At 51.1% G+C, this 11,046-nt stretch overlaps 1 protein-coding gene and 1 pseudogene across 2 annotated transcripts; both read left to right on the top strand.

The window, feature by feature from the left end:
- Positions 1-1,890: 1,890 nt before the first annotated feature.
- CXCL14 (C-X-C motif chemokine ligand 14) lies at positions 1,891-10,650 on the top strand. The gene is made up of 4 exons (XM_003900122.5): positions 1,891-2,647; positions 2,818-2,923; positions 6,673-6,786; positions 9,485-10,650. Exons 1-4 carry the CDS (start codon positions 2,548-2,550, stop codon positions 9,498-9,500), a joined length of 336 nt encoding a protein of 111 aa, XP_003900171.1. The 5' UTR covers positions 1,891-2,547; the 3' UTR covers positions 9,501-10,650.
- LOC108586431 lies at positions 9,516-10,650 on the top strand (annotated as a pseudogene). Its single transcript, XR_001903792.2, has one exon. The product of XR_001903792.2 is annotated as an uncharacterized LOC108586431 (transcript).
- Positions 10,651-11,046: the final 396 nt, after the last annotated feature.

Genomic DNA, 11,046 nt, shown 5'->3' with positions numbered 1-11,046 from the left:
CTGAGGCCTGATCCAATGTATTATAACCTACCCCAAAATGGAGCTACAAGAATATTTGTCAAACAGCATTGGTTGTAAGAGGGTAAGGCTGAAAACAATCCAAATGTCCAGCAAGGAGTAGTCAAATTAATTCTGGCACATCTGTACCATGGAATACTCTGCATCTAAAATCATGATAATCGCACTAGTCAGCACACGTCAAACACTTACTCTGTGCTGGGGACCACATTAAAAGCATTACATGCACCATCTCATTTAATTCTGCCTATGCTGTACATATTATTATCATCTCTATCTCACAGATGAGGAAACCAATACCAAATAGATTTAAGGTATTTGCCCAGAGTCACACAGCTAGTACCTAGGATGCATACTCTGGCAGTTTGACTTCAGACACCAACCTCTCAGCCATGATACTACCTGGCCTCAAATGAAACCCTTAAGGGAGCTATTGTTGTAGCAAGACTAGCCACATGGAGCGATGTTCACAATATGCTAATAGGTATAGCAAGCAGGTTATTAAAGAGTATATGCAGCCTGATCCCATGTGCACATGTGCACGCAAAGCAAAGAGAGGATGCTTTGGGAAGATTTCACCCAAGATTTTACTTGCGTGAAAATGCTTGTTTTCTTCTGCTTGTGTTTTCTGATTTCCCTGGGCAAACATGCTGCTTCTATATTAAGAAAAAGTATTTTTAGATTTTAAAACTAACATAAATGCCAAAAAGCACTCCCTCATACTCATCTTATGCATAAATGCAAATGTGCAGCTATTGGCTTAGCTTTAGGTATAGGCACAACAGCATGCATAGGCACTGCTTGCTTTTCATGGCTCGGCTTCTTCTTGAAGCAGCAAGGGCTCTCCAGCTGGGAAGAGACGACGCAGATTCTTCCCATTGCACCCCTCAGCAGTCTGTCCCCCATCATCCAGAAACCCTCTGGGCATTTTTGCCTCCAGGGAGCTGCCAGGCTGATGGCATAGAGCTGGGTGAGCTCTACCCTGACAGCCAAGCCCAGGGACTCCAAGAGCTTGAGATGATCCACCTCCTGTCTCTGGGTCTCTCAAGGCAGCAAGAAGAAAAGGGCAGACAGGCCTCAAAGCAACAGAGCGGCCCAGGGACAGGAGTCCCAGTTCTGCAGCCACATATACTGAGGACCCTCCTGGCCTAGTCACTTGCTGCCTGGCTCTGTGACCTTGGACAAGTTATTTCTTCTCTCAGAGCATGTTTCCACACCTGTCAAATAAAGAAATTAAAAGTACCAACTTGGAAGAAAAGTACCAATTTGTAAGAATCAAAGTAATAGATAAATTAGATATAAAATGATGGTGCCAATAAGTAACATTTCCTGGGTACTGATAACATGTATGATTTCTATAGTTCTCACAGCCACCTTATCAGAAACACTGTGACGATCTGCATTTTACAGATGATGAAACAAAAGCTGAGAGCGGTAAAGTCACTCGTGCTGATAAGTAGTGAGGAGGGAATTTCTGCCACCATGGCTGGGTCACACCACTACACCTCGCATTCTGGCACAATGTCGAGAACATGGGAAGGCCTTCATCCAGATGGTTACCATTGTCATCGCTCTCTGCTAGGGCTCTCTACCTGGCTTTGGAGAGTAGTGTGAGAGTGAGGACTCCTCCTGGTTCTCCCCAATACCCAGACACTCACACAGCCACCAGGCCACTGACCCACTTTAAGGAGCTTTCCTTTGGGAGTCACCAAAACTCTCTCCCCAATACCCGCCCAACCCCCGAGCACACACACATACCCTCTTTGAGTCAGTTCCAGTGACCACAGTCAATGAATTTGCTGCTGGACAGTCTATGACAAGCCCCTGTCCAAAATTGGCCTTGTGTTCTGGCCTGGCAGGGGCCCTGGGGGGTCAGGCCTGCAGGCACTCACGCTTGGCACCTGCTCCAAAACCCTTTTGGGTCTTTGAGGATCTGGGCCCTGGGCCTGGGTCTTCCGGCAGCAGGAAAAGTTGGCCTGCCTGGCCAGGGAGGAAACTACGCGATTCAGAAAAGCACTACCCTTCAGCAGTCTGGGCTCCCCAAAGGCAGAGCGGGACGCTAGAAACGTGTGCGCGCAGTGGTCTGGGTGTGCAAGTGTGCGAAGGATACGTGTTGTGTGAGCGAGAGGTTAGCGGATGTGCGTGTGCGTGTGCGCGCGTGGCTCCGGGTGTGCGCCGCTGCGATAGCGGGTCCTTTCCCGGGGCGGGCGACGGGCGGGCTGGGAAGGTCTCCTCCCCTCACCACATTGAGAAATCTCAGTGAGTCACCGAGTGGTTCTGCATATTAATGAGCTCACTCGCTGCGAGGGCAGGAGCGGATTTAAAAGAGGCCAGGGCGGGCGGAGGGAGGCTGTGGAGAGAGCGCAGAGACAAGCGCAGAGCGCAGCGCACCGCGACAGACAGCCGTGGGCATCCACCGACGGCGCAGCCGGAGCCAGCCGAGCCGGAAGGCGCGCCCTGGGCAGAGAAAGCCGAGCAGAGCCGGGTGGCGTCTCCTGGCCGCCGCTCCGACGGGCCAGCGCCCTCCCCATGTCCCTGCTCCCGCGCCGGGCCCCTCCGGTCAGCATGAGGCTCCTGGCGGCCGCGCTACTCCTGCTGCTGCTGGCGCTGTACACCGCGCGCGTGGACGGTGAGTGCGGGGAGCTCCCCTTGTCGCCGTCTCGTCTCTTCCTGTCCTGGGGAACACAAGCGCCAATTTCTAGGCATCCTAGGATCCCGCGGGGGGTGGTCTGGGTGGGCACCAAGGTGGTCGAGGGAGACTCCCTCGCAACTAAGCAGTTGCCCCGCGCTCGCTCGCAGGGTCCAAATGCAAGTGCTCCCGGAAGGGACCCAAGATTCGCTACAGCGACGTGAAGAAGCTGGAAATGAAGCCAAAGTACCCGCACTGCGAGGAGAAGATGGTTATGTGAGTTCTCGCTCCTCACCTTGAGGGGGTGCGCACTGCTGTCAACCCGATGCCAGGGCACAGCCTGGACCTGGGTCTGGCTAACAAACATTTCTCTCTGACTTTGTCAAAGCCCTGGAAAAGGCTTCGTAATTGCCCAGCAAGTCCTTAGGACGCTGGCGAGACACTCTAGAAGACAGTCGGGAAAGGGGGTCACTGTCCCGCTCCGGGAAAGGGGGTCACTGTCCCGCTCCGGAACAGAGCCTCCCAAGTTCAGCCTTGCTAGGAGTCAAATGAGTAGTCTCCCTATTTGTACCATGGGCCACCCACTCTGCTAGGGCCATCAAGGGTTAAAGGGATCCCTTGTGCCAACTCAGAAAACCTAGATTGAAATCACTTAAAGCACACCCACACCCAAACTGTGAGGCGTGCTGCCTTCCTGTCACTGGACAGAGGATTAATGCAAACACTATCTTAAATCCTGACTCTCCTTCAGAGCCTTGTTCCAGTCAGAGGCCAGTGGACCGCACGTTTTTGGCTCCTAGAGATTTCATTTTGAGAACGCTCCACGCGCTTCCCTCACCGGCTGTACTCCCTGTGGGTCGAGATACCGAGTGCTCTCCTGGGGTTAATGTGCCACATGGCTGGAGCCCTGGTTGGTGGGGATGTGGGGAATGTTGGAAAAACTGGGGCAGAGTGAGAGAACACTTAGTTTCTTGCTCCTCCGCCTTCCCAATTAACCACTTGAGGCCAGCACCTCTGCTTCCTCATCAATACGCTTTTGGCCAGGAAGGGAGCCCTTGGCAAAGCAGCTACCAAATATTTGCCACAGACCATTGGCCCCTCTTCCCCTCCCCCAGAAACAGGACGCACTTTATTCTCAGTCTGGGCAAGTGCCTTCCACCGGCTGGCCCCCACTGGCCCAAAAGCCTTCCACAGTGTCTGTGAAAGCAGGGCACACCCCCACCCAGCACCCCACATCCCCCGCCTAGGGGCTACACAAGCAGGCTGAACTTAGGGGAATTCAGAAATCCACTGGACCTGAGCTGACCCCACTGCCTTCCTTCACAGGCACCTAAATTAACACCCTTGTCCCTACCCCTTGCCTTGCAGACCAAATTCAAAGAAAACACCCAAAAATCCTTTTGGGTGGGGGCCAAGTGTCAAATGAGCTGGGAAAGGAGCTCCAAGCTCCTCAATGGTTCCAGTTTGCAGGCTAAGAATGACAGGGGGAGTTCCAAGTTAAATCTCACTCGTCTAAGAGCTGAAAACCACTCTGTATACCAAGCAAGTTTCTGAGACCTTCCAGGGGAAGAAAGCAGAGTAAAGGATGCAGTGATACCTAAAAAGAACAGAGCCCTCAGTAAATACGTTTGCCCTTTTCCTGGCTAAACTTTTGCACATATAGAGGAAAACTATAGCTAGGCAAGTGCGGGAAAGACTTTATGGAGCCTTGTGGAAACTTGCAGGGGCCTCAGGAGATCAGCACACAATCCAATCACCCTCTACTAAACCTCCACCCCCCTGCCCCCAGCCTCTCACCTCATCCCTGAGGGCTGGGGGCTCCTCTCCCTCTCCACGATCCTAAAACTCTCCAAATCAGATGAGGGGCCAGCACTTTTGCAAAGCAGGTTTTCAGCCACAAAGGCTGAACAAAAGCAAATTTTCCAGCTCACCCTGAGTCACCCAGAAATCGCTGCTGAGGCTGGGGGTGGGGGCAGGGCAGGGGCAGGGGGGAAAGGTCCGCTTTGCAAGTGGGAGTCTTTGCACCCAGAAGAATCCAGGAGAGTCTGAATTCTAGAAAGAGCCATTTGTGTCATAGGTCCATGGAGCTCTCACCAAAACCCTTACACGGCCTCCCCACCCCACCCCCAGAACTGTGGAGGAGAGGGTCACAGGACTCAGAATTTCTGATAGTTGCTGGAGTCACAAATCCCCATGTCTGCACTCCACAACCGATTTTCATAATCCCAGTATTATGACGTGGCATTTGAGCACTGTAGTGAGAGGGCTGAGTGTCCCTTCCTGCTCTCCCTGACCTTCAGGATTTGGGATGCACAGCCTGCACGCTGACCTAACTGAGACAGGGTTTTTATCAGGCATTGCCACGTCCTTTCCTTCAGAATGCAAAAGCAGCCTTGTAGGCAGAAAGAGAAAAGCATTTGCTAAATTCCTGCAGGGTGACTGGGCACAGTGGGGGAGAGAGACAACCAGAGTTCACTCTGAAGCCTGGCCCTTGCTCAAGGCTAGAGGAATGACCCGGGTCACAGAGGAGTCCAGTCAAAGCAGGCACCATCACCTGGCATCAGCAGGAAGACCCGCCCCTGCCCCAAGGAGCTTAGGCTCTAGTGGGGACCCCAGAAACCCAGAGCACGGAGAAGGGAAGAAAACAGGTTGCCCAGGAACATTATGCCCCCATTCTGGTGGCAAGATCCAATTTTCTTTCCCCATCAATTGGGAGACTGAAGTCATGGGAATCCTATCCCTTCCAGAACTTAGCCCATATAAGCCCTGACATTTTCCATTTGGTAACAGTGGGGAACTAGCTGACCTCTGTCCCTCTCTTCCCACTCTCACTTCCAGTCTCCCTTCTTTGCCCTCCAAGCCCACTCCAGAATCCCAGTCTACCATCATAGCTTGCATGGCTCTGACTCCTCAAGAAGTGGCATCCTCACCTCTCGCCTTGCACTTTTCCAAATACCCTAGGTGGTCCCTTATTACCCCCAACTCCTGTCATGCCTGTGGCCCAGCCCTGGCTTAGAGAGGCTCAGAAGTTCTGAGCAGCAGGCTTGCCTCGCCCTCCAGGCTGGAGCCCCCACAGCAAGGCTACTCTTTCCTCTTGGCCACTTCATCTTCCATGACCAATGACTACTAACAGTAACTATTAATTGTGCATCTACCAGGTTCTGGGCACTTTGTAAAGACTGTATCTTTTAATCATCCCAATAACCTTGTGAGATAGTCCTATTATTGTGCCCATTTTACAGATGGCCAAACTGGATTCAGAGAGGTTACCCAAGGTCCCACAACCAAACTTGAGATTCAGTCCCAGGCCCCTACAGTCTGCACAACACCTGCTTCTCTACCACATGGCTAGGCTTCTGCTGGGTGTTGGGACATTGGCTGATAGAGGCCTGAGATCTTCAGGCTGTGCAGAAGAGAGGTCTTACTCTTCTGCTTAGGGGTGAGATACCTGGCACCTCACACAAGGCCAACAAGACTTTGCCTCAGGATCAGGAGATGCCCAGCGCTGGGACAATCTATGGTGGGTCAGAGGGAACTGGGGTTGAGGAGACAGAAACCAGAGTGTCTGCGGGGCATGTCTGAGCCTTACCATGAGCTCCTCAAATCCAAGGACAGAGGTGTTGGCATGTGCACCTTGCTGGCATTAGCTTTCTCCACCTCCTGATCCCAGGCTCAGAGGGGCTGGAAGAATCCTCTGACCTTTGTTCCCCAAAAGAGGCCTGGGCCCTGGAGATAACACACTGCATGAGGTTGGGGGTGGGAGAGACCATCCGAGACTCTCAGGACTCCCAGGGGAAAAGTGAGGGAGGGTTAGGCCCTAATATGGAGTCAGAGAATAAGGGGACAACCAGAACCTTCCAAAGAGCCAGCCTGGGAGTGAGCACATAAGTAGGCTCCCTTGAGAGGAGGCAGGAAGCCGCAGTCTCTCAGGACCCCGACTTAGCCCAGGGCCACTCACAGGCCACAGGAGAGGCAACATGCTATTCAACCTCCTCAACCCTCCACCTCATCCTGCTCCATTTCAGCATCACCACCAAGAGCGTGTCCAGGTACCGAGGTCAGGAGCACTGCCTGCACCCCAAGCTGCAGAGCACCAAACGCTTCATCAAGTGGTACAACGCCTGGAACGAGAAGCGCAGGTACGCGCTGCCTCTGCTCACCTTCCTTCCCACCAGACCCAGCTGTGGCTCTCAGGATGGGAAGGGACCCCCCGCCACCAGGTCATCTAGCCCCATCTAATATGTGAACACACACCACAACATCCACAGCAAACAGATACTCAGGCATTGCCTACATACCCCCAGGGACGAGGAACTCACCACTTAACAAAGCTAGCTATGCATCTCTTGTCCATTTGCAAGCATGGCAGGGTTTGTCATTTTGTAAACTAAAGTCTGCCTCACTCTAATATTTACATTATAATCTTAATTTCTCTTTTTATTTAAGTTACATAAGTTGTTAAATGGCAAGGTGAGCACTGGCATAGCTGCCAGGGGAGCTCTGAGTATTCAGTGGGGTGAAATGTGACCAATTAGGTGACAGTGTATGTTGGCTAAAAAACTGTGCTATAAAACCATGAGGTGCTGAGGATGATCTTTGCCAGAAACATGTTTTCTTCTCCAAGGTGCCTCACTCTCTCTGCTGCCCAGAAACCTGATAAACTCCTTCCTTTGCAGGTGCTGGAAGGCACCACGGGTTTGGCTCTTTAAAATCAGAGCCACTGTTAACCAAGGCAGGCAGCAATGTTAAAAGCACCAGCACCCTGAACCAGCCCTGTACTTACTGGGCACTGTTTCCTCATAATCAGAAGGTGACTTCCCAGCTCTGGTCTCTTGGGGTCTTATGTCTGTCCTTGGAGGAGGAATCCAGTTCCTAGCTCCCCTGTACCACGTGAAGGTAGCCTGTCCTGCCTCACTCCTCAAATACGCAGAGTTTATTTCTACCTTTGCCTGCATAGTATGATCAGGAAGCGCACACACACACACACGCACGCATGCACGCATGCACCATGCAGGTGACTTTCCCAGGAGCTAGTGTCAGCACCCTCTGCTGCAGAGGGGGAAATCAAGGCTAAATGGGAGAGAGGGGTGACTTGCCCGGGAGCACAGGGCAAAGCCAGGATAGCAAACCAGGCCTCCTGGTGCTATTCCACGAGCTGCCCTCACAGGGTGGAAGGCGCAGCCACAGTGGGTGCCTGCATTGCCCTCCCATCACCCGGCCCAGCCATGCCACACCAAGCTCAGCCCTGTGACCAGCTCTCCAAGAGCTGACACTCAGGCTCAACCCCTGTATCTGAGCCTTTTTTGCTGCCTCCAAAACCGCCTCATCTGCAGTTGCTTGAAATAGAAAGTGATGAGAGCGAGAAATTATTTTCTATAAATCTGATGGGAATGAAGCCCTCTTTCTGGTCAAGCCAGGCAGCTCATGTGGCAAAGGCCAGAACTGCCCAGTCCACTCTCTGTCACCCTCCAGGCCCTGTGTCATCAAAACTGGCAGAAGGCTAATCCCATGGGCAGGTTATGGAAGAGGCTAAGGACATCTTGATCTGACTGCTGGGGGATACTCAAACCTTTAACTCACCTTGCTCCTCCCCTCTACCTGAGCTGCAACCTGGAAAAGCAGGCACCCACAGGTCTAAACATGGCCCTGCTTTTTTTTTTTTTTTTTTTCTGAAAATTCCAATAATAGCAACAAGAGCCTCTCAGCTACCAGGCCTACTCTCACTTTGCTATAAAATTAGTTCACCCCTCTTTCTTGGAGTGTTAAGGTCCCTGCCCTCCCCACCTCTCTCCCCTGAAAAAAGTTGAAAATATCTTAATGAATGTAGAACAGTAATAAAGGAAGTGTTTGAAGTCCTCTTTGTACAGAGAAAGAGAGAGAGAATGCCAAAGCTAGGTTAGAGAAAGGAGAAGGTTATACGGTGGGCTCAGGCCCATGGGTGCCACACAGAGGAGCTCTGTGCACTTCAGAGACCAGAGCTTTCAGGGAGCTTCCGGCCACCACAGGAAGCGCCGAGTCAGGCATTTTATTTCAATGCGTAATTCGGTGGTCTTACTCAGAAATCAAGAACAAGACAGAGAAGTGATAGGCTGAGTGTAAAGTACGGCCCCAGGGCAGCCATGGGGCAGAACTAGAAGAAAGCAAAATATCTAACTGGGGACAGCTTGAGAGGTGAGGGGAAGGAGGGGTTGGAAACCAGTAGAGATGAGGCAATGCAGCCAGGAGCAGGGACTGAGGGGCACAGGCCTCCTGCACCACTTCCCCACCCCACCAACCACCTCTTCTATCTCTAGGAAGCAGCTTCGAGAGCTAACATTCTTCTGGAATACATGCATTCTTTGGGCAAAATACAAAGAAATATATAAGCCTAAGTCAAGGTAGAGAATGCCTCCCACCCTTGCTATTTTCTCTAAATAGAGAGGCCGAGTACAGACGCGGAAAGAAACAAGGAGGTGCGGGAGCAGCCCACCATGCTAGAGAGAGACTGCATTCCTGCCACTAACAGTCAGTGGCCACTGGGCAAATCTTAAGTCTGTGGTGCCTCAGTTTCCTCATATGCAAAGCTGGTTTGCTCCATAGGCCTCTGAGGACAAAATGAGATTGCAGAGGTGAGATTGCAGACGGTTAGAAAAGACAAAGCCACACTGGTGTGAGTTTTCATGGTCCCTGGGACCACATCCTCAGAAGGGTCCCTCCCACTTCTCCCTGGGGGTTCCTGTAGTCCTAAGACAGGGGCAGTCCCTGCAGACCAGATGCAAATGAAGCCACTTAGCCAGCAGCTTGTGAACTGCCTGCCTCATGTCCTGAGCCACTTACACATGTGTTTTTTCTCCCTAGGGTCTACGAAGAATAGGGTGAAAAATCTCTGATGGGAAAACTCCAGACCAGTTGGGAGACTTGTGCAAAGGACTTTGCAGATTTAAAAAAAAAAAAAAAAAAGCCTTTCTTTCTCCCAGGCATAAGACACAAGTTATATATTGTTATGAAGCACTTTTTACCAACGGTCAGTTTTTACATTTTATAGCTGCGTGCGAAAGGCTTCCAGATGTGAGACCCATCTCTCTTGTGCTCCAGACTTCATCACAGGCTGCTTTTTATCGAAAAGGGGAAAACTCATGCCTTTCCTTTTTAAGAAATGCTTTTTTGTATTTGTCCATATGTCACTATACATCTGAGCTTTATAAGCGCCCGGGAGGAACAATGAGCTTGGTGGACACATTTCATTGCAGTGTTGCTCCATTCCTAGCTTGGGAAGCTTCCGCTCAGAGGTCCTGGCGCCTCGGCACAGCTGCCACGGGCTCTCCTGGGCTTATGGCCGGTCACAGCCTCAGTGTGACTCTGCAGTGGCCCCTGTAGCCGGGCAAGCAGGAGCAGGTCTCTCTGCATCTGTTCTTTGAGGAACTCAAGTTTGGTTGCCAGAAAAATGTGCTTCATTCCCCCCTGGTTAATTTTTACACACCCTAGGAAACATTTCCAAGATCCTGTGATGGCGAGACAAATGATCCTTAAAGAAGATGTGGGGTCTTTCCCAACCTGAGAGTTTCTGAAAGGTTCACAGGTTCAATATTTAATGCTTCAGAAGCATGTGAGGTTCCCAACACTGTCAGCAAAAACCTTAGGAGAAAACTTAAAAATATATGAATACATGCACAATACACAGCTACAGACTCACATTCTGTTGACAAGGGAAAACCTTCAAAGCATGTTTCTCTCCCTCACCACAACGGAACATGCAGTACTAAAGCAATATATTTGTGATTCCCCATGTAATTCTTCAATGTTAAACAGTGCAGTCCTCTTTCGAAAGCTAAGATGACCATGCGCCCTTTCCTCTGTACATATACCCTTAAGAACGCCCCCTCCACACACTGCCCCCCAGTATACGCCGCATTGTACTGCTGTGTTATATGCTACGCACATGTCAGAAACCATTAGCATTGCATGCAGGTTTCATATTCTTTCTAAGATGGAAAGTAATAAAATATATTTGAAATGTACCAAAATTCTAGACTGCTGCCTTTTTTCTATTTAAGCTAGGATGACAATAAAATGTTTACCATGTCCTGAAAAAATAAGGACAAATATGCTGGGAAAGAAAACTGGTATTTCCCAAATACCTGTCAACACCATCACCTCTGTGGAATGTGTGGAGCTGTCATTATAGTTGGGAAGCCAAGAAGCCAGGCCTTGAGGCTAAGGCTCCTTCCCCGACGATTCCTACCCCTGCAGCAGGTTTATCAGAGTGGGTAGGTTGGAGCACAGGGAACTAGAGGGTCATGATTCCAGCCTCCTCCACGCAAGACCACACTAAGCCTCAGCACCAGAGGGCAGCAAAGAGCCTGGATGCCTCAGCCAAGGGCTCTGCCAGTTCCCTGGGGCTGCCTGAGGACGGTGACAAT

Source organism: Papio anubis, chromosome 5, assembly GCF_008728515.1.
Source record: "Papio anubis isolate 15944 chromosome 5, Panubis1.0, whole genome shotgun sequence".
Classification (NCBI taxonomy): Eukaryota; Metazoa; Chordata; class Mammalia; order Primates; family Cercopithecidae; genus Papio; species Papio anubis.
The sequence above is the reverse complement of the archived record's forward strand: the minus strand, read 5'-3'. Positions and strand labels throughout refer to the sequence as shown.

Excerpts from the sequence above, each read along its gene's own strand:
- CXCL14 (XM_003900122.5), top strand. The coding sequence starts at position 2,548 with ATGTCCCTGCTCCCGCGCCGGGCCCCTCCGGTCAGCATGAGGCTCCTG. Across the intron at positions 2,648-2,817 it reads GTACACCGCGCGCGTGGACG|GGTCCAAATGCAAGTGCTCC; the intron begins GTGAGTGCGGGG and ends GCTCGCTCGCAG. Across the intron at positions 2,924-6,672 it reads TGCGAGGAGAAGATGGTTAT|CATCACCACCAAGAGCGTGT; the intron begins GTGAGTTCTCGC and ends GCTCCATTTCAG.